This window comes from Marmota marmota, unplaced genomic scaffold (assembly GCF_001458135.2).
Source record: "Marmota marmota marmota unplaced genomic scaffold, marMar, whole genome shotgun sequence".
Lineage (NCBI taxonomy): Eukaryota > Metazoa > Chordata > Mammalia > Rodentia > Sciuridae > Marmota > Marmota marmota.
The window spans coordinates 52,079,260-52,101,656 of NW_026000229.1; the positions used below are offsets into that span (position 1 = coordinate 52,079,260).

The 22,397-nt window shown below is 39.0% G+C and overlaps 1 protein-coding gene across 2 annotated transcripts in view; it reads right to left on the minus strand.

Annotated features, from left to right (window-relative positions):
* The window catches only part of Slc35f4 (solute carrier family 35 member F4), a 249,734-nt gene that overhangs the window by 25,621 nt on the left and 201,716 nt on the right, over positions 1–22,397 (minus strand). For both annotated transcript variants that reach the window (XM_048793653.1, XM_015480925.2), the window contains exons 2-3: positions 7,699–7,884; positions 3,199–3,496 (exon numbers count right to left, since the gene is read on the minus strand). In XM_048793653.1, the coding sequence (XP_048649610.1) occupies positions 3,199–3,496; positions 7,699–7,884 (484 nt within the window). The remainder of the gene's footprint in view (positions 1–3,198; positions 3,497–7,698; positions 7,885–22,397) is intronic.

The window sequence follows — 22,397 nt, forward strand, 5'->3', positions numbered from 1 at the left end:
GTGGGGGAGTGGGGGGTGGGAGCTTATTCTGGAGCAGCATCACATATAGAACCAGCAGCATGGTGCCTAGACCAGCTTGGGCACAAGGTCTGCTTTCTGTGCTCCCGATGGTTCTGCTCCATGAGGAAGCTGTCATGGAGAGCCAGAGTGGAGAGGCATGGGTTTATTCTGTCATCCATAACCACAGAGCAACTTTTTAAATACAGATTTGTCAGTGACCAAAAGGAAACCCATTTCTGATTCAAGGATTTCTTTTTCTTATCGCTGGCCCTAGGCAGCGGTAGATCTTCCTACCATCATACTGGGTTGAGTGCCCTCAAGAAAAGACTTGGGATGCAGGTGAGGGAACACTTGGATTCCACAGGGAAGCCAGATAGGGTCCCATGGGAAAAGCCCAGGGACAGAAAGGCTGGTAAAATGCAGTTGCCCAGTAAAGACTCTTCTTACCTGGCTGACCCTGTCCCCCAGGTGCTCATTCCTTTATTGTTCTCTTTTCTTTTCCCATTTATTCTCACCACCAACCTTATGCCCATTTAGCATTTCTGCTACTATTGCAGAAATGAAAAATACTATCCAAATGCCAGATCACTTGTGTAACCTTATACTCTGTAAGCACTAAGTGCTAAGAAGTGGGAACACTAAAAAAATTAAAATAAAATAAAATTTTAAAAGATTTTTATAGGGAAGCAATTAGCAGTGGGTCTCTTTGGGGGATGGTAACAAAATTTCTGGATAAGGGGCATTGACAGGTGGCAAAGCTTGGAATGGAGGTTAGTTATAGAATACTTTCTTATATGCCAAATAACACTTAAAGCACATTTCATAGGTGCCTGGCAGAGTCTAGTATATCTGCCACTCTAATTAACTTGTTCTAGAATTTTTATTCCCTCTAAGAAAATAACCTTGTTAAAACTATGAGATATAATTTCTTTCTTATAAATTTCAAATTCACCAGAGACAACTGAATTCTGGTGGCATACAATTGGAATGATTAAATCATTGAAAATTACTTCCAAATGGACATTGAAAATTCTTTTAATATAAGTAATAGGGAGAAAATAAAACTAGAAATGCTTTCATACCATTTGGGAGAGAAACTGTCAGAAGTTCTGGTGCTAGGGGAGAACTCCTGTCTCCGGTCTCACACTAAGTCTGTCTCCCCTCATTCTGCCTTTGGGAGCTTTGGGAGTCCCTGCTTGGCAGATGGTGTTAATGAGTCTACAGGGAAAACAGATCAAGGATCTAAGAATTTTCTGACAACCTCCTTTACAGTTCTCACTAGAGAACAATCCTTTCAAAAATAGTGTTCTGTGTTTAACAATGGAAACTTTCTTATTTGATCAGAAATAGTCAACTTCATTCTACCTGCACTAACAGGTGGAGGTATCTTGTCAAATCACAGATTTTGCCAAGTTCAGAGTTAGTCTGACATGAGAGATGGGGAGAAGATGAAGCTCATTCCCCAAATATTATTTCTGTCAGCAATAGCCTTTTGCAAATGTGTTATCTTAGATAAAACCACCTTGGCTTGCTTTAAAATCTTCTTGGACCACTCTTTTCATTAGACTCTTTTGTCATTTTTACCAACATGTGTATCTAAATCACAGGTATGTTCAGGTGGAACACAGTGCTATCTGGTACACACCGCTATTTTTATCTGATACTATTCTGATAACGATGCTCCCCAGCTATAATTTATTACATACTGTTATGGGAAAAAATATGCCTCAAGATTATGTCTATTTTGATAGAACTGAATAAAAATATCTTGAGCAATTGCAAATACATATGGGGATTTATTCTTTCTTCCAAAGCAGACAATATTGATTCTAAGTTTCCTTCTTAAATTATTTAATTATAATTGAGTTGTCACGGACACATATAGCTCATAGTATTCCCAGGTACTTCCAGGTTGGCTATAGGAAATGTAACTTGAGAGAGACCCATCACAGTTTGTTAAGCACTTAGAAATAGTCTTATAATGCACCAATCACAACAGTCATCCTTTTTGTTAGGCATTTCTCTTCTCTTGGGAAGGTTATTTTGGTGTCTGCAAGACAAACTGATGGTCATTCTGCAGAAGACCAATAAGCTCTCACTCTCCCATCTGCTCTCCACCAAGGTCCCTGTTTTCTCGTAGTGGGCTGTTCTGGATGTTATTGCTTATCTCTGGGCTTTTCCTTTTCAAGAAGCTGTGCACTCACAAAAGAGTGTTGAGCCAAATGCTGTGTTTGCCTCAGCCCTCTCAACTTCCTCCACTCCCCAAGAGGAGCTGCAGAAGCCAGGCTCAGTGTGAAGCAACCACTAGAACTTACGAGATTCCAGGAAGCCCAGCCACCACTGCTCATGACCATCAGACAGACAGACAAGGCCACATGAGCTCCCAGCCAGCAAAGAATGGAATCTTTTCAAGTTGCCCAGGGCCAGACCTCCCACTGCATGAACCTAGGTCATTTCATCTGCTCAGGCATTGTAGTGTCAGGGATATTGAGCAAATGTTTTGAAACTGTGAATCTTTCAGATTTTTTTTTTTTTTTTACTCTGGATTTGAGACATTGAGATTTTTAAAAACATGACTTCTAGAGATAAGCAGATCTAGATTTAAACCAGGGTTCCATCATTTGTAACTGTTTGACCTTGAACAAATCATTTAACCTTTCTGAATCTGTTTCCTGTTGTGTCAAAATGGGGATAATAGCCCCATCTTAAAAGGTGAATGTTGAGGGGCTGGGGTTGTGGCTCAGTGGTGGAGTGCTTGTCTAGCATGTGTGAGGCACTGGGTTTGATTCTCAGCACTGCATATAAATACATGAATAAAATAAAGGTCCATCAACATTTAAAAAATATTTTTAAAAAACGGTGAATGTTGGGCTGGGGAATGTAGCTCAGGGGTAGAACTCTTGCCTAGCATGTGCAAGGCTTTGTGTTCATTCCATAGTACTGGGAGAAAAAAAAAGGGGGGGGGTAAGCGTTGTTACCGATGGTGAATTAAAAAATTAAGTAGCAGCTCAGTGCCTGGCATGTTGTAGACATAATTTTTTAAGGGGAGGGCTATTTTCTTGGGTTCATTATCAACTTCAGACCCTGCTTCTCACTCCCCAAGAACTCAACTCATATTGTGAAGAGATGAAACTATGTATACATACAGATGTATATTTTCCCAGACATCCCCTACTGGCCATTTAACATGAAACCTACCTGAATTTTTTCATTGGAGATTGCTTTTCTTGAGCAGTGGCCAGATGACCAGAATAATAGACGGGAAAAAACATAATGTTCCAGTTTGTTGAAAACCATGTCATGAAAAATGGACAGTAGAAGTTCTTATAAGTAATTTTTACAATCTGTGTGGTTCCAACCCAAGACGAAGAAACTGACAATATGATCAAGAGTCCCCAGACGGCCTTCAGAACCACGGACGTGCAGGACAGGCAGCGAGCCTTGATTGTGTTTTCTTGGCTGCTGTTCTCAGGATGAGTCTGTGTCCCATCTTCCCCTGAAAACAGGAAAGGAATACAAATACAAATGTGTGGGAATCAGGTTACAAAACAGTAATCAAACACATCAGAAACTTAAAAAAGAGGGATGCAACCAAAGAGGAAGATGGCAGAATGTCCAGTGTTTTTCTTTTCTACTACCATCAGAAGAGATTGATAATTCTGGCTTGTTTTCTCTTATAATTTCTGCTCTACAAGGTACAGCATGAACCTGGACGCTATCCAGCACTTGAGGATGCTCATGTACATGGGAGATGCTATGCTGGTCCCCCTTCCTTATAGGAGCACACCCTCTCTTCCAAACACTTTGGCCATGGCCATGTGAATTGCCTGATTCAATCCAATATGAGTGATGGGAGTTACACCACTTCTCAGCAGAAGTTCTAAGAGGCATCCGAAGACCCCACCATCTCTTTTACTCTTTCTCTCCAGCACTAAAATGGAAAATCCTAAATAGAAGTTGCTTTTTCAGTCTATGTGGGGGAATGAGCAGAACCTAGCTGAAGCCGCCCAGGCTCCACCAACATGAAAAGTGAGTGAGAAATAAATATTTGTTTTTATATTCCACTGAGATATTTTAAAAATTGCAGCAAAGATGACTATTAAATTGAAAAACAAGGTGTCCCAAGAACAAGTGCAAATCCTGACTATAACAGAGCCATTTCCCACCTCATAGCAAATTACTATTTAATGTATTTCTGGGAACATAATAGGCTCTGCCTTGTGTTTTGACATTTACTAAGAAAAGTTAGTAGCATTTTTTTTCTCACATTAAAATAGCCAAAGCTCTCTGCAATTGACAATCATAAAGGCCATCTCCCCTGATGGAGAAAATTAGTTCAACATAATAAATTCCTATGCCTAGAAGAAAGTTGAACAGGAGCAGAGTTCCCTCTGAGTCCCCAAGCTGAGACCTCCAAAGGTAGAATCCTGGAGAAGGGAGGCAAAATTGTCTGCAAGATTCCCTTGGATGCCCAGGAACCCTCCTTGAGCACAAGGCCTGCGCTGGTGGTAACAAAAACAGTGCAGCTCACAGGTTACTAATAGTGGATGAGGCTTCTCACATCACCTCTCCAGAACCTGCTTGCTCTGTGGCTGAAAGTGTTCCTCCTGTTTAATGAGCCTGGCATGACTGTCCCACTGGGTTAAAAACCTTTACCCAGCTAAGGCTTTCTGATATAATCATTTTGGGAGATGGGGAAGCAAGCTTTGAAAGTGAATTCTTCATTTGGGAATATAAACTAAGTTAAGTATGAACACAGCAATTACTACATGACTTCTAAGTCTTAAAAACTCAACTGAATTCTCAGGCCCTAGGGCTCCAAAAGATGAAAACTTTATTCTTTTATTTATTTATTCAACAAAATCTTTTGGAGACTGTACCAGGAGCTAGTTGGATTCCCAGGGGTTCAAAGATGAAAGACTTAAGCTCACAGTGTGACAGGGGCAACTCTGACAGATACGAGTCCACATAAGGCAGAGAAGCACTTGTTAAGGGCTAGCAGAAGATCGGGGAAACTTCCATGATACAGTGGCATTGAGGTGAGTCTGGAAATATAAGGGAGCCAGCTCCCTACACTAGGTACAGACACTACCTGTTCCTGATAACTGTTCTGAGCATTTCCTCTGTGTCCATGTGGGTTATGCAGAGAGGAAAACTAGAGTAAATAAGCAGGTAGAATGAGAGACTATTGGGTTGGGAAGCTGGAAAAACAAGATGCTATTGAATAGGTACAATCATTCCCACTTTATAGATGATAAAACTGAGACATTAAGGGGTATTTGAGGTTTCCAGGGTCCCAGATTTTTATTCTGAATATTGATTCTGTCTAGGCTTTTAGTCTTTAGCATTCCATTTTAGCACTGGAGATTTCAGAAATGGTTTGGGGAAAATTTTCTGTTTCCTGACAGGAATGGCAGTCTTGTATGAGATTTACGAGAGGTGATACATAAGAGAAAGGTTTTCCTTACTATACTTCAGATCCTGTTGTTCTTAGGGACTAGTTTATAAGGGAGGAATGATTCATTAAAGGTTGTAAATATCCTTTTGAGATGAAATGTGTCCCCATCCTTACCGTCTTTGAAGATTGCTTTTGGAACACCACTGTACAATGGACGGTGCTTTTAATAATACCAGTAACAACTTAAATCCTTCTGAGTCATGGGTAAGTTTTTCTTTTGACGACCATATTTAATTTTGACAGCTTCTATAATTTTACAAAGGATTAATTTAATTTCCTAGAAGGATTGGGTATCCAGAGCTTTCATTTTTCTGTTTGCTTTAAAAAAAGACATTCTACATTCCTGCTTGGATTTATAGCTTTGTATATAGCACTAAATTGGGTGTACTAGGAATTCTACCCATTTCTATGAACCTTTATTGAAATCATACAGATTGCTGGTAGAAGCCACTGGACTTCGGAAGCATGTATTTAAGTCCCAGTACTGTAATTGTAGAGCCCTGAGTATGTGCTTAATTCCAGCCTTAGATTCTTTATCTGTCAAAGGATGGTAAGATCTAGCATATGAGATTCATTTTGAGGTGAAGTACCATCATATTCATGAAATCATGGTGAGCTTCTTTTCATGTTATTCTATTTTTCTCTCTTCTTTTTGCTGCACTGGAAGGTCCCTGAGTTCCTTCTAATTATCACAGAAAGTAAATTATGTTCGAGGTGATCTTTAGTGGTATGGTTTTAAAGTTTGTAATTCATGTATGATAGATGGGACAAGTCTTTATTAACCAGAATATTTAATTAACTGGAACATTCTGTTTTGCAAACAACTGGGACAATAGGAATATGACTAAAATTTATTAAAGCCAATTAAAACTTAATAAAGATTTAAGAAAGTGTCATTTTTTCTTACTTTTTAAAGAGTTTTAGCCTGGGGGGGAGGTCTGCTCAGATACCATTTAAAAATAGGCTATTTTTGAAAAAAGAAAAAAAAAACACCTTCTCTTATATAAAAATCTATCCTTAAATTAGCAGGACCTTAGAAGAGGCTTCACATCTTCTCTACTACCATCCCCCTTTTTTCAACCATCCACCCCTAATTGAATTTCCTGAGTTACCCTTTTTCTACTGAAAAAAAAAAAAAACTGTGCCCATTTTCTCAACATTCTGGTTTGTTTGTTTTCTTTAACCATCCTGTTATTTTAGATGGTGTGTTTTGTTGTTTCTGCTGTTGTTGTCACTGTTTTGAAGATGAAAGAGATTTTAATACATTGCCAGCCAAGGTGAAGAAACACATGGGAGAGGCTTTGTAAATGCAGGGGAAATAGGGTGGGAGGAGGAGATCATGGATTCATGTAGAAGACCTAACATCAGATAGAAAGAAACACACACCAGAAACATTTCCACAGTGATGATAATGGATAGACAAAAGCACAGAGACACTCTGACCTCTGAGAGAGGAAAGTGTTTGCTAACAGACAATTGTTCTCTCTTTTCAGGAAGGTGGAAAAATGGTCATATGAAAGGAAGTGAATATGAACCTGGGACTTTAGAGCATTCTCTGGGACAAGAAAGAAGGTATCCACCACCAAAAAGCAACAGTCTTGGGCAGCCGCCTCGTAGACCCAGCTGCCTTTAGAAATGAGAAGTTTGTTGGGAAACTCACGGCATAGTTATGAGATCTAGCTAGCAATCCCAGGGACTCAAGCATTGGTGGGTGGTTAGGTGGATGTGAGGAAGGGCTAAAAGACTTAATGATCTGAAACTGCTGATCAGTGAGGCAAGTGAATTCCCCTCCCTGCAGGAAGTATACAATTGGGAAAACTAGAGGGGCACCAGAGATGGGTAGTCCTGATGAAGATGATAGAGATTCTGTGATTTTATTGATGTTCTTGTCTTTTTTGTAATGGGCACAGTGTGTTATTACTGAATCCCTGAGCTGAGATAAAGGATTTTGACATTTTGAAGATGAGAAAACTAGCTACCTTGTACACTTCATTAGAAGTCACTGTGTTAAGTTCTTCAACTACAGGATTTGGTATTCAGCTTCTCTGCTACACTGTACACCCCTAATAGATTGCTTCAACCTACTTCCCATATTTTTCCTCCTCCTACCTGATGGACCTTCCCCAAACCCACTCCTAAGAGCCCACATAATGTCTCTGCCTTCTGTGTGGAGGGAAAGATCTTCCATGGCTCATTAGAAAGCTACCAAGATGTTGTTCAAGAGAAGGTCACCCACATACCTGATCTGTTCTGTCTCTCGACTCTATGTCCACAAACTCCAGAGGATCCTCGGCTCTGAAGTTCAAGGATGGGAGCAGAAGAATCCTCAGTGATAGATAAAGGAGACAGTTGTCTACTGATGCCACCGTGTGAACTGGGGCAGTTGGCTCCTGGCTTACATCGAGTGACTGATGACCTGGAGGTACCTGGGAAGACAGAGAGCAAACCAGTTTGAGAACTTCCTGTGGAAAAATCAGAAGTAGATTTTACCATATTGGCAGTCAAATATATGGCAGCAACAATCACAATTCTGACGAGCTCCTTTTTAATTCCATAAAAAGGGTTCCTAAAAAGAAAGTGCTATGTTGGTGAGCTCTGAGTTTCTAAGATAAATAATCATTTTTGGATAAATTCATTAACTAGAGATGAATATTAGAAAATGGTACTTGGATGGATATGTGTATTCTGAATTAAAACTGTTAAAACAGCCAAATAGTTTATCGCAAGGAAAGAAAAGTATTATGTGAGGCATGCTTTCCTTCCTCAGGTTGTCAAATTCATAACTGGTAAAAATGCCAAGGAAATCTCTGAGGAAACCTACTGACATGTTCCCATCAGATTGGTCACTAAAATCTATTTCGTGTGTCTCCTCAATTACTGCAACCTCCATTCAGGGTCACGGATGAAAGCCCAGCCTTCAGAGTCCACCAAAGACCATGCTCCCTCCTACTCTGATTAATGCTCCCTGAATCCTCAGTCCAGGATTGGCTTTATGAGCCTGTAACTAGGTCTGTCACATAGGGTGCTGGGCTCAGAGGGGACCATCCTAACATGACCTGCCCCCTCATTCTCAACTCTTCCACCTGAATGGTTCATTTGTTGACATGAAGAAATAAACATTGGCATATTACTATTTATTTATTATTATTTTTAATCTTTTCATCTTTAAAATTTTTTTTAAAAAATTTATATATGACAACGGAATGTATTACAATTCTTTTTTTTTTTTTAAGAAAGCAACAGTGCTTTTTAATGAACTTTCTTTCAAATCTGTGAACATGCTCGCTGTGAAGTAAATGTTTTTATTCTTTCTACAGAACATATTTTAAACAATGATCACAGTGTTAAGGTTAATAAGATGCTGGACAGATGAGTAGCCAAAGAACGTTACAAAACAACACAATCTCACCAACAATATATCAAATGCAAATTTACTGAGACATCAAGAAAATAGCTAGAAACATCATTACAGTAACTAAGTCTGTAAAACTAGGGGAAAAAGCACTGTATAACAAAAAGGCCTTTCATAAGCTATCAAGGGAGCACACGTTATAGACAAACCAAGTTTCTATTTGAAGTAGCGTGTAGCACCAACACATTGGCAGGACCAGCAGAGGGGCAGTGGTGTTGAACCAAAGCATCTGGGACAGGAAGGGATCTCAGGGGTTGTCTGCTGCCAGCCCCTTGTTTTAAAATGGGAAAATGGAGGCCCAGAGAGATGAACTGCCTTGTCCAAAGTAAGATGATAACAGGATAGGCTAGAAAATGACTGAGGGCTAAAATACAGGCCCAGACTTTAGGTCAGTGCTCTATTTTGATATACTTATATAACTCTGATTTAAGGTATCTTTTCCTATTGATCTATTATCATGAAATAAATAGATCAGTACAATTCATACTATACTCTGGTATTATGTTCATTTCACCAAGAAACACCTGACATGTATGGTTGTTATTTACTTCTTGGGCCTGTATATATCTTAAATAAAAATTCAGAGGAATCAGAGGATACTATCTTAGTTATAAATTGGTTGAAAAGTCAGCATCTGAAGAGAAAATTGGCACTTCTTCTACTATGAAAATTAATCTATGCCTCAAAATTACCGAATTGTTGGTACAAAGTTNAAGCTTGCAGTTCCCCTTGGAGGGTCTGTGGACAGGCAGGGTTGAAACTGCAGACATCTGGGGAGAGCATATGAGTCCTGACACCTTAATGTTTTAAGTCTATTTCTTATTACACATATAGAGCACGATTTTTCATTTATCCGGTTGTGTACACAGTATATTCATACCAATTCATATCTTTACACCTGTACTTTGGATAATAATGATCATCACATTCCACTATCATTAATAACCCCATGCCCCCTCCCTTCCCCTCCAACCTCCTCTGCCCTATCTAGAGTTCGTCTATTCCTCCCATTCTCCCACTCTACTATTTAAACAAATTCCAAACTTCATTTGTACTCCATTAGTTCTCACTAATGTCCTTTTTCTATTTCAGGATCTCATCTAGGATACAATATTATATTGAGTCATCACATCTCTTTTGTGACCTATGATCTGTGACAGTTCTTTAATCTTTCCTTTCTTTTTCCACAACCTTGACAGTCTTGAAGACAGCCGTTAAAGTATTTTTTAGAATGTCTCTGAATTGGGGTTTGCCAAAGGTTTTGTTCTCATGGTTGTATTGAGGATATGGGTTTGAGGGAGGAACACCAGAGAGATAAAGTCAGCTTTCCATGTAACATCAATCATTATATGCTACCAATATGACTTACCATGGATAATCTTAACCCTAGTCACCTGGCCAAAGTAGTGTTCATCATGAGGTACTTTCATTTGGATTTTTAATGTCTCCCAAAGTCTTGTGTGTTGAAGGTGTGGTCTCTAGCTGGTGGCACTATTGAGAAGTAGTGGAAACTTTAGAAGGTAAGCCCTGGTTGGAAGAGGTAGGTTATGGGGGAAGGCCTTTGAAGGGCATATTTTGTCCCCAGCCCCTTCTTCTCTTCTGACCTCCCCCCCTTTCTCTCTGCTTCCTGGCCACCAAGAAGTGAGTCATAATGTTCAGTCTCTCACTTCAGCCCCAAAGCAAAAGGAACCAGCTGACTATGAACTGAAACTTCTGAACCATGAGCCCCAAATAAATATTTTCTTCTTTTATTTATCGCAGGTATTTTGTCACAGCAATGCAAAGCTAACACATCAGGTTTCTCAGCTTTTCCTGCTTTGTATATTCTTTGGTAGCCAGTCATGAAGTCCAGTGCATGTTTTGGGGTGAGAAATTGGTTTTAAGCTTTATTTTCTAGAGGGGGAGTGTCTGCATATATTATCTGAAATTTTCATGTAAAGATGTGTCTCTTTTCCTCCCTTTATTAATCCATTCAACAGTTTATTTATGTTGGACTCATATATAGACTCATATATATTTAGTTCATACTTTGAGTTATGATCAAACTTGTTTACTTCTTTTGCTCAAATTTTGCTCAAATCCAGCTTTGACCATGGGGAACACTTTGAGATTGCCTTCTGTGTTCTTTTGACATGACTTTTTGAGTTCTTCCTTACTCCTTGATGCTCTGAGCTCATCTTTTATTTTCCCTGCCTCACTCCTAGAATGGATAATTTCTTCAGGGACTCCTATTTCCTTAGAGAAAGGTATTTAGGAACTAATAACTGGTTGTGGGTATGCTCATTACTGTTGGGGTACCTCTGAATCTAGGCCTTCTCAGTTGTCAGAGCTAGAAAATATCTGTATGTATGTCAAACATGAATAGACATATATCCATAATTATCTTTGTATCTATCTATCTGTGCTATACTCATTTTAAGAATCAGATAAAATGTTCAATGTACAGCCTGACCTCAAACAATACTAATTGACTCTGATGAGGCTCACCCGGGTGTTACACATCAAAAACCAGAATCGGTTTAGGTGCTGAGGGGTATTAGCTCCAAGGCAGACACACCATTCTCCCCACTCTCAGGGCATTTGTGTTTGTCTCCCCCATCAGTCATGAGTTCATTCATTCATCACTGACACAGGTGGGGAACAGGGTATCAATCTCTCTGGGCCTTGGAGGCTCTGTGTTGCTGTGGTGCTTCTGAGAAGGTGGAAAGAAGGTAGATGAGAATCCTGAATTATCACAGGCACCCTTGCTTTAATTTGGCTCTGAATCAGTCATGTTATTTAAGAGGTGAGTAATCACTTGACGCAATCAAATGAGAACCTCAAGAAGCGGAAGTGTCCAGGAAATAAAGGAAGTTTTTGAGCTGTCAAGAGTCAACAAGAAACAAGAAGCTCCAGCCAGAACTGGAGGTGTTAGTTCCACAGTCCAGGCCTTTCCATCCCTGACAAAAGCTCGCCTTGTTTTCTTTTTCAATCTTGAGAAAAATAAGTGGGGTTTATAAAGACACAGCTACCTAAACTGTCTATTTTTAAGTATTTCAAGGTGATCTAATTGAAATTTACCATCAAATATTGGAATTTTTAACAATTAAAAATGCACAGCTACTCAAAAAAGCCAACAGAAACATTACATACGAATCAATATGCTTAAATGAATTTATGTTAATATCATTATAATAAAAGTGTCAAACATACATAAGGTTCTTATTTTACATCTCCAAAATGGTTACTGCACCTAGCACAGTTCAAATTCAATAGAAAGAAGCTAAAAATTAGGGAATGTGCAATTTTTCAAGCTCTTCGAAAAGGGGCTGATGTCACATACTTCAAGAGTCTTTTTAAAATTTATTTTCAATTGTCCTTTATATTTTATTTTTGTATAAGTGAGCCTTCTCATCATATTTTAGTCTACCAGGAGGTTTCATTTTGCAATCCTTTGGCATGGCAGGTGGAAAGGGGATTGTCTAGAAATAGATAGGGTAGCAATTTAAATAGCATGGAGATAAAATACCCGTAAACTGAAAAACTGGCAACTCATGTGTAGCTTAGCAAGTGCTAAATGGTTCCCCTCACTGGTAATTTATCTTGCTTCCTTGTTTACACTGAGTTACTATTGTCCTGGATTCTGTGATGTAGCCTATTGTCTGCTGCCAGCTGACCACTGGCTGGTATGTGGAAGAGACCAGAGAGTAGTTCAGCCACTGGAAATGTTTCGATCATTGTCCTAAAAAGGCAAACTTTAAACTTCATGGCCATACCTTGGAGGCACATTTCAGGGCGTGGGCCATGAGACAGTTACCTCTAATCCTAATCCTGGAATTTTTAAAAATTAAATATGTACAGCTACTCCAAAAAAGCCAACAGAAGCATTACATACTAATTAATATGCTTAAATGAATGCTATGTTAATATTGTTATAATAATGAAGGAGGCACCGTTTCACCCTACATGGTCCATACCGTTCAATTAACATGAAGTCAGCCCTGATAAAAATATTCAGAATGTCACCAAGGATGCCGCTAAGTATTATAAATCAATCATATTTATATTCTATTATAAGTGCCACAGTGAGTACCTGCATAGCAGCTGGGATTGCACACCAGTGTATGGTGCTCAGACTTGAAAACGTATTGAGGGTCAAGTGCAGGAGGAGTGATGAGTGAGAAGTGTTTCACTATTTCAAGTCAGGTGGGCTCCCCTTTCCTTCCCCAGGATGTATGTTCACTTGAGCACAGTAGTAGGACCATCTTGGGGTTTTTGCATATTTATCTAGGCAGTAGAATATGCTTTCTTCATTTTTTTTCTTTTGTACTGGGGATTGAACCCAGGGGTTCAATCCACTGAACTATATCCCCAGCCCTTGCAATTTTTTGTTTTGAGACGGGGACTTATTGAGTTACTGAGGCTGGCCTCCAATTTGCAATCTTCCTGCCTCAGCTTCCCAAATCACTGGGATTACAGCTGTGTGCCACTGTGCCCAGCAGAATATGATTTCTTTATCTGCAGAGGTTGGGCTCTGCATGCTCCCAAATTCCATTTGGTTCAAGTAGTTATTATGCATCTGTTATTTGGCAGGTAGTGTGTCAGGAGAAGAATCAGATAAATGAAGATACATAGCTCATGCAAAAATGGACCCTTAATGCAGTTTCAGCATCAGACATATAACGAATTATCTACAGTTTAATGTTAATTGGGAACAAAGAAAAAAGGGAATGATTCATTCAGAAGCCAGTCTTAGAAGGCTCAACAGGAGGTTCCATCAACGATGGCTCCTAAGGATGAACAGCATGTCACCAGGCAGAGGTTTGGCTGAGGAGTATGCAATGACCAGAGGAAGCTTTAGGAGCAAATATACAGAGATGTTAAGTTCACACTGTGAAACTTAATAGTAAGACGATCAACTCTGAGATGCTAAAAAAAAAAAAAAAAAAAAAAAAAAATTTTTTNTCTTAAACAGTGTATAAAAAAAAAAAAAAAAAAAAAAGCACTGAAAATCCTGTTCTGCTCTTATTTGAAGAGGAATTTCTGTCTAATTGAGATCTGAACAGCGTACAGTGGTTACGAATCCATGCTGCCTAGGTCTGGAGAGACCTGGTAGGGATCTGGACTCAGCCATGCCTGACTGCAAGATATTGAGCCAATAGGTGGCTGTGTGAATCTCGTACCATCTGTTTCCTCTTCTGTTAATGCCCACCTCTGAGGACTGTTTGGATTAAATGGCTCATGGGAAGTACTCAAAAAGTGCAGTTGATTATTACTAATAATGAGCAGGTGAACAAAAATGACTATTAGTGGTACTTCAGTAATTAGAAAAATGACTTTGTATATTAGAAATGCAATTTAAATTGCTTAGGGGGAAAAATGAGTTTTTAGGAGCTTAGCAGCTGAGGGACAGGATGGCTAAGGTCTCCCAAAACCTCAGGAACAGCGGGAAGCAGGGGTGGTGCCCATGATCCCCTGGTGGCATGGTACATCCTCGTTTCTTCTCACTTGGCTGCTGCAAGACTTTCTCTGCAGAAACTTTGAAGCTCCCAAGTTTTTATTCTCACATTTTTAGGCATCTCAGAGAAATGTGGTGGCCCAGAGTGAAGAGTCTTGGGGAAGGAAACTTGTCCTTGTGTATCAGAGGGACTCCTTGTCCAACTTGTGGCCAGGGGTGGGAACATTGCATCAGGCAGCAGCTCCCAGGGAAAAATGGGAGGAACTGGGCAGACAGTGGAGACCTGCTCGAGGGACTTCGAAGACAAGGAAAAGAACCACAGCCTGAGTAAAGCAGTGACTTGAACAGATTGAGTGTAGGTGTGGGGATCTCAGATAACAGCTTTAAAAAGTTGGGCTGATACAAATTAACAAGGAAAAGGTCTTTGGAAAGCATTGTGAGAGAAAAGCAAAGTGTCAGGTGAGTTTCCCTGTGAGCAAGGACAAGATGACTTGGAAGATAATGCCGAATTCCCAGATCATTTAAACAAGGGCCCAATCATCTACCTTGATCATCTGTGGACACGAAAGTTCAATGAAACGTGTTTTACTAAGCACTATGCTGAGTACAGAGTTAGAAAACTGACTGCCGCCAGCCCCAGATTATAAGGCACACGTGTAGATTGGTGCCCTAACATACAGAAGGAGACTAACACAATTTAAGGTGTGTGTGTGTGTGTGTGTGTGTGTGTGTGAGAGAGAGAGAGAGAGAGAGAGCGCGCGCCTGTGTGTGGTAAGGGGATGGGGATGAATCCTCCCTGATATTCCCAGCCACCTCAGGCAAATCCTGACCTTTCATTGTCCACATTCTTTCTGCTCTGAAATTAAAGGATTGGACAAAATGATTTTCTAAATTTCCACATCTCTCTCTTCTTTGAAGGTTTTTCAAACAAGCACCTGCAAATCACGTTTAACCATAAAATAAACTTTTGTCTATTTTCAACTAATGTTTTATAGCTATTTGTATTCGATTCCAGAAGGGAGAGACAGAAAACTCACATCAGGATAATTTACAAAGAGGTGGTCAAGGTCCAGGGTCATAGGGGTAGTAGTTTTCTAAGCTGCCCACCCCAGCACCACCTGGGAGCTTATTAGAAATGCAAATTCCCAACACCCACCTCAGACACAATGAGTCACAAATTCTACAGTGAGGGTGATTTATGGTTTCTGGAGCCCTCAGATGACTCCAACATGAATTAAAATTTGAGAAATATTTTGTGCAAGAAATCACAACAGGTAGGGCAATGCTCAAGTTCCAAAATTGCTCTTACTAGGCTTATGCCTAAAGCGACAAACCAAGGGTGATTAAAAGATTGTGGAAAGAAAGGGTTGCCTGATGTGGAACACAACCTTTAATCAAGGCAGGCACCCTGCCAGGGGCCCCTAAGAATAATCTTTTCTTTAGAGATCCTGCTAGAACTCCCCATTGGTCAATAAACCAAAGCCAGGAGACAAGGCAGCCCATTTTGCTTTATTGCTGTTATTGTTGTTTATTTATTTATTTATTGGTCTTTACAGGTGTAGCTCCCAGATGGACAGGCAGGTGGAGAAGGGTAGAAAGAGGTTCTGGAGGAGCAACAGAAGGCATCCAAAGTACCACGTTTCTATAGCTATACTATTATAATTACAAAATCAGGAATTAGATCCACTAGTGTCCTAACTCCCTACTAGCCTTAAGCTCCATTGATGGATGATTCTTCCAACTAAACTCTTGTAAATCGTATTTTAATCATTAAACTAGCTTTGACTATTTCAGCTAATTTTTGATGGGTGTTTTTCTTTGAAAGAGCCATGATTTCTTCTTTGAAGAAGGTGTCATAATCACTGAGAAACACTGAAACCATAAATATAATCTTGGATTTTTGAACTAGTGTTGGCTGGCAGCTGTAATTTTCTGACATTTTGTCTTACAAAAAGAGATATTAATGATTCAACAGAAGATTAGGTGGAAAGTTATATCTCAGCCTTCTAAAAGTCATATTCTATTGAATTGCAATGGAAGCAAATATTGCCGTGTAGCAAGATTATTGTCCTCAATATTGGTTGGGTTTCACAGAAGTCTATATAGGATTTACCTAGAGGTTACTGTCTTAGGAAAATGGGTAGCCTTGGAATTATTGAAAAAGTAGGTGGTCAAAGCACAAGCAGTCTTCCAACTTTCCATTTGCATATATCTCACTTTATCCTTTAAAAGCTTAACCCCACCTACCCATCACTGTTTCATTTCACATATCAACTACTACTCACTTCTTATAGCTCTGAAAATTCTTGATTCATTTAATAAATATCTTTAAAAATAAACTAAATGTTGGCTGTATTATTATCCATATTTTTAAGCCTTGGATGTTTCATATTTAAAAAGGCTTTTTGAGACTTGCTAATTATCTTATTACAAATGATAATCAAAAGTTCATTACCTAAAAGCTTTATTTTCAGGATGACTATCAGAAAGATCCCAGTGCTTATACATATAAAAGTGACTAAAAAAACCTATAATTGTTAACTCATTTTTTACTTACCTAGAATTTATACTTGGAAGAAAGGACTACTAATAGTTATATTTCTGCTGTTTGTATGTTGTCCCTGAAAAAGTATTAATTCATTCTTTCTACAATAAAATTTATCACATGCACCTATAACTGACTTTAAAATTAAAGGATATATCACTACTATCTATTTTATAACACAAAACTAAAAATGCCTAGCATTTATTTAAAATGTTAAAAGCTTTACATATATGATCTTCAGACCCCACAAAGTGAGGGAGAGATCTTACTGAGATATATGCAGGGTGGATTTTACTGTCCCCATTTTACAGATGAGGACAGTGAATCACTAATAGCCCCCTATTACAGTGCCCCACTCTAAAGTCCATATTCTTTCCAGTAACTATCATTGCCTTCCCAACCCAGCTGATCAGTTTTATTGAGCTCCTTCTGCATGCAAGAAAAAGGGAGGAGGGGGGAAGGGAAGGGGGGATAGGAAGGGCAGCAGAATAAAATAGACATTATTATTGCTGTATGTATATAGGTGACTGTATGACCAATGTGATTCTGCAACCTGTACAATCAGAAAAATGAGTAATTATACCCCTTTTGATTCAAATGTATGAAATGTCAAGATCATTGTACTGTCATGTGTAACTAATAAAAAAAAATCTTATTGAGAAGATGGTATATACTCCCAAGGAGATACCTAAGAATATCAAGGGAAGCAATTCTGTTCTACAGAAAATAAGAAAGATTATTATTCAGAAAGTGGAGAGATTACTTTCTGCCTGAATGTTAGGTTCAAGCAGTCCATAAAGTAGGGCGGGATTTGGATAGGAAGAGAACCTGGGACAGCTTCCAACACAGGCAAGTAGGGATTTGGGCCTTTTAATTGTGCAGAGCAAATGAGCTATTTTGTAGAGGGATGAGGATTTGAAAGTAGACTTTCACAAAGGTAAAACTGACAAGACTCAGCAGGCTACACAGAACAGAGAGAACTGGGAAGGAAGCCACCTATTTGAAAGGTAGTTAAATTACAAACATACTTGTTTTAGATTATTGAAATGCCCCCATTAGACATCTACATTAGAGTGGGATCCTTCTTCTTACCAGCTAGGATTTAGGCATTCTCTTGGTGATCACTGAAAGACCATTAATTTATGGGTGTTGGTTTTATATCCTACTACTTTGCTGAATTCATTTATTAGTTCTAGAAATTTTCTGGTGGAATTTTTCAGATTCTCTAAGTATGGAATCATGTTGTCGGCAATTAGTGATAGTTTGAGTAGCAGGATATGAAACCAACACCCATAAATCAAATGCATTTCTGTACATCAGTGATGTCATCAGTGATGACTCCTCTGAAAGAGAAATTGGGAAACTACCCCATTTACAATAGCCTAAAAAAAATACTTGGGAATCAACAAAAGAGGTGAAAGACCTCTACAATGAAAACTACAGAATGCTAAAGAAAGAAATTAAAGAAGACCTTAGAAGATGGAAAGATCTCCCCTGTTCTTGGATAAGCAGAATTAATATTGTCAAAATGGCCATACTACCAAAAGTACTATACAGATTTAATGCAATTCCAATCAAAATCCCAATGGTATTCCTCATAGAAATAGAAAGCAATCATGAAATTCATCTGGAAAAATAAGAGACCCAGAATAGCCAAAGCAATCCTTAGCAAGAAGAGTGAAGCATGGGCTGGGGATGTGGCTCAAGCCGTAGCGTGCTCGCCTGGCATGCGTGCGGCCCGGGTTCAATCCTCAGCACCACATACAAACAAAGATGTTGTGTCCGCCAAAAACTAAAAAAAAAAAAAAAAAAAATTAAAAATTCTCTCTCTCTCTGTCTCTCTCTCTGTCTTAAAAAAAAAGAAGAGTGAAGCAGGTGGCATCACTACACCAGACCTTAAACTATACTACAGAGCAATAGTAACAAAAACGGCATGATATTGGCACCAAATCAGACATGTAGACCAAAGGTACAGAATAGAGGATACAGAGACAAACCTACATAGATACAGTTATATCATACTTGACAAAGGTGCCAAAAAACATACATTGGAGAAAAGACAACCTCTTCAATAAATGGTGCTGGGAATACTGGAAATCTATGCAAAACAAAATTAAACTAAACTCCCATGTCTCACCATGCATAAAACACAACTCAAATGGATCAAGGACCTAGGAATTAAACCAGAGACCCTATACCAAATAAAGTAGGACCAAATCTTCATTATGTCAGATTAGGCCCCTACTTCCTTAACAAGACTCCTAAAGTGTAAGAAATAAAATCAAGAATTAATAAATAGGATGGATTCAACTGAAAAGCTTCTTCTCAGCATAAGAAACAGTGAGGTAAATAGAGAGCCTACAGATTGGAGCAAATTTTTGCCACACACAAATCAGATAGAGCACTAATCCCCAGGATATATAAAGAACTCAAAACACTTAACACCAAAGGAAAAAAAAAAGCCAAATAACCCAACCAATAAATGGGCTAAGGAGCTGAACAGACACTTCTCAGAAGAAGATATACAATCAATCAACAAACTTATGAAAAAAATGTTCAACATCTCTAGCAATTAGAGAAATGCAAATCAAAACATTTTACTCCAGTCAGAATGGTAGTTAGTATGAATATAAGCAACAATAAGTGTTGGCAAGGATGTGGGGGAAAAGGCACATTGTTATATTGCTGGTGGGGCTGCTAATTGGTGCAACCAATATGAAAAGCAGTATGGAGATTCCTTAGAAAACTTGGAATGGAACCACCATTTGATCCACTCCTTGGTCTATACCCAAAGGACTTAAAAACAGCATACTACAGGGACACAGCCACATCAATGTTTATAGCAGCACAATTCACAATAGCTAAATTGTGGAACCAATTTATCCCTTCAATAGATAAATGGATAAAGAAACTGTGGTATATATACACACAATGGAATATTACTCACCATTAAAATAGATTAAAATTATGATATTTTCAGGTAAATGGATGGATTTGGAGAATATTATGCTAAGTGAATAAGCCAATCTCCCAAAACCAAAGGTGGAATGTTTTCTCTAATAAGTGGATGCTGATCCATAATGGGGGTGGTGGGGGGAGCATGGGAGGAATGGAGGAACTTTGGATAGGGCAAAGGGGAGGGAAAGGAAGGGAGGGGGCATGGGGGTAGGAAAGATGGTGGAATGGGATGGACATCATTACCCTAAGTACATGTATGAAGATATGAATGGTGTGACTCTGTGTACAACCACAGAAATGAAAAATTGGGCTCTATATGTGTAGCATGAATTGAAAAGCATTCTGCTGTCATGTATAATAAATTAGAACAAACAAGTTAATTTAAAAAGAAAGAACATTAATAATAACATTAATAATACTGTTATTAGGAAGATTAATAATGCACAGTGATAGTACCTTATGCTCACAAGCTGGTCCCTACCTCATGCAGTTTGACCACAGTGCCCCTTACCCTGGGCCTGCATGTGCCTGAAGAGCTTCAGTCTGCTTAGGCAAGTCTCACACTTGTCAAGCAAACACAAGTTCTGGATCTGTATTCTAAAGAAGGGTTTGGGGTTTGGATGCATTTCCTCTTGCTCCCTTCCCCCCATGTAAAATATCACCCTCAATACTTGTTTGTTTAGATAATTTCTGGTCCCATATCTCCCTCTGGTATCAAATTTTATTTCCTCAGTGCTGACTGAGCATGACTACTTTCCTTCCACTAGGGCTCTACACACACATGTGTATTCTTGACTCCAAGTTGTTTTCCTAAGTCCAGTTACCTCTGTCCTTGCTCCATATTCACTCTCTGACTACTCAGTATGCTACTACTTGGACACTCCATTATTTGTGGAATTAGATTAAGTGATTTTTGCTGCACACTCATCAAAAGAGGAAATAAGATTTTAGTATTTCCAAAGTACTTAAGAAATATTTTAAATTCCATTTTGCTGATCCTAGATATGAATTAGCAGAAATACCATAAAATCACCTTTAAAGTTTTTTGTTTGTTTGGTGAATAGTCCTAGTGCTAAACAATTTTCCAAGATAATAGAAAGTGCTTTTCATTACACAAGGACAAGTGATTTTTTGAAAAATCCTTCAGCTCAGTTAACAGCTCCCCAGATGACTTTCATGTTGACACCTTGGCCTGTTATCTTGTATTTAGCTGCCCAACACCCAACACACTTCCTATGTAGGGAGAACCCACCTTTCTCGTTACATAATTTGTAATGGAAAATAGTAGCTCACATTCCATAAGGGAAGCCAGAAATAATTCTCCCTATCCCCAAAACAGGGTATAGGCATGATTTGGTTTCAGCAGGTCAGAGACTTCTATCTAGAATCCGGAATCTCCAGGAAGTCAGCATGGTTAATTAAAATTCCACTTGTAGTTGGAGCAATAGGGGTTTGGGCAGTGATGGCAATGGCAACCTCCTGGCTGGATTGTTTCCAGCTGCCTGACTCTAAAGGGCTCTTGGTTACTGCACATTTTCCAAGTTCTGTAATACTCTCCTCCCTTATCCATCCAGTAAATCTCCCTTCTGCTAAACAGCCAAAATGGATTTCTGTGGTTTTTAACCAAGAGACCTCTCTGATATGGATTCTCAGAGCCTTCATATGCACCCGACTCTGCAGCTCTGTTGTAATTTGGGTCTTGAACATCCTCCAAAGGCCCATATGTTGAAGTCTTGTTCCCCAAAAGGGTACGATTAGGAGGCAGTAGAACATTCTTTAAGAGATGGAGGCTAATAGGAGATCTTTGGGAAGGTGCCCTTAAGGGAGATTGAAGGACCTTGGCCCCCTTCTTGCTCTCTTTTACTTCCTAACTTGTGATGTGAGTAGTTCTGTTCCACCTGCTACGATGTGCTGTCTCAGTACAAGCCCAGAAAAATGAGGGCCAACTGATCATGAACTGAAACATCCAAAATTTTGAGCCAAAATAAACCTTTTCTCTTTAGAAGTTGATTATTTCAGGTATTTTGTTATAGTAATGGAAAGTTGACTAACACAAAATCCTACCTTCCCTGTATCTTCCCCTTTCTTTCTGATCTCTTCATTTATTTATTTATTTATTTTTTTGTATTGCAGCCATCTCTTTGGGTGACAGTTGCTGTTCTTAGAAAGGAATACCTTGAGAGCATTTAGGAAGATTTTCTGGATTTCTAGCTAGATTTCATAGAAGAACCCAATTGATACACATCTTTAAGAAATATAGTTGGTCATTATACTGATGAATACATAGGGCAAGTTTTCCCCTGGAAGACAGCTGGCTAACTTTCAGGGGAGGAAGGAGAGGTGGAATCCCTCTGATGTACCAACCTGACCTGTTCCCTACACCATTCCAGTTACTCTTTTGCCAACAATAAGTGAAGATTCATTTGTAAGCGGTGAAAAGGCCTGTCCTGATAGTTCTGAAATATTTACTTTAACCCAGGAATACTAAAAGAAATTTAGGAATTACTTGAGAACATTTTGCAAAGAGATCAGCCCACAAAATTAAAGCAAAATAGATAAGAAAAAGCTACACTGTAAGAAGAAAATT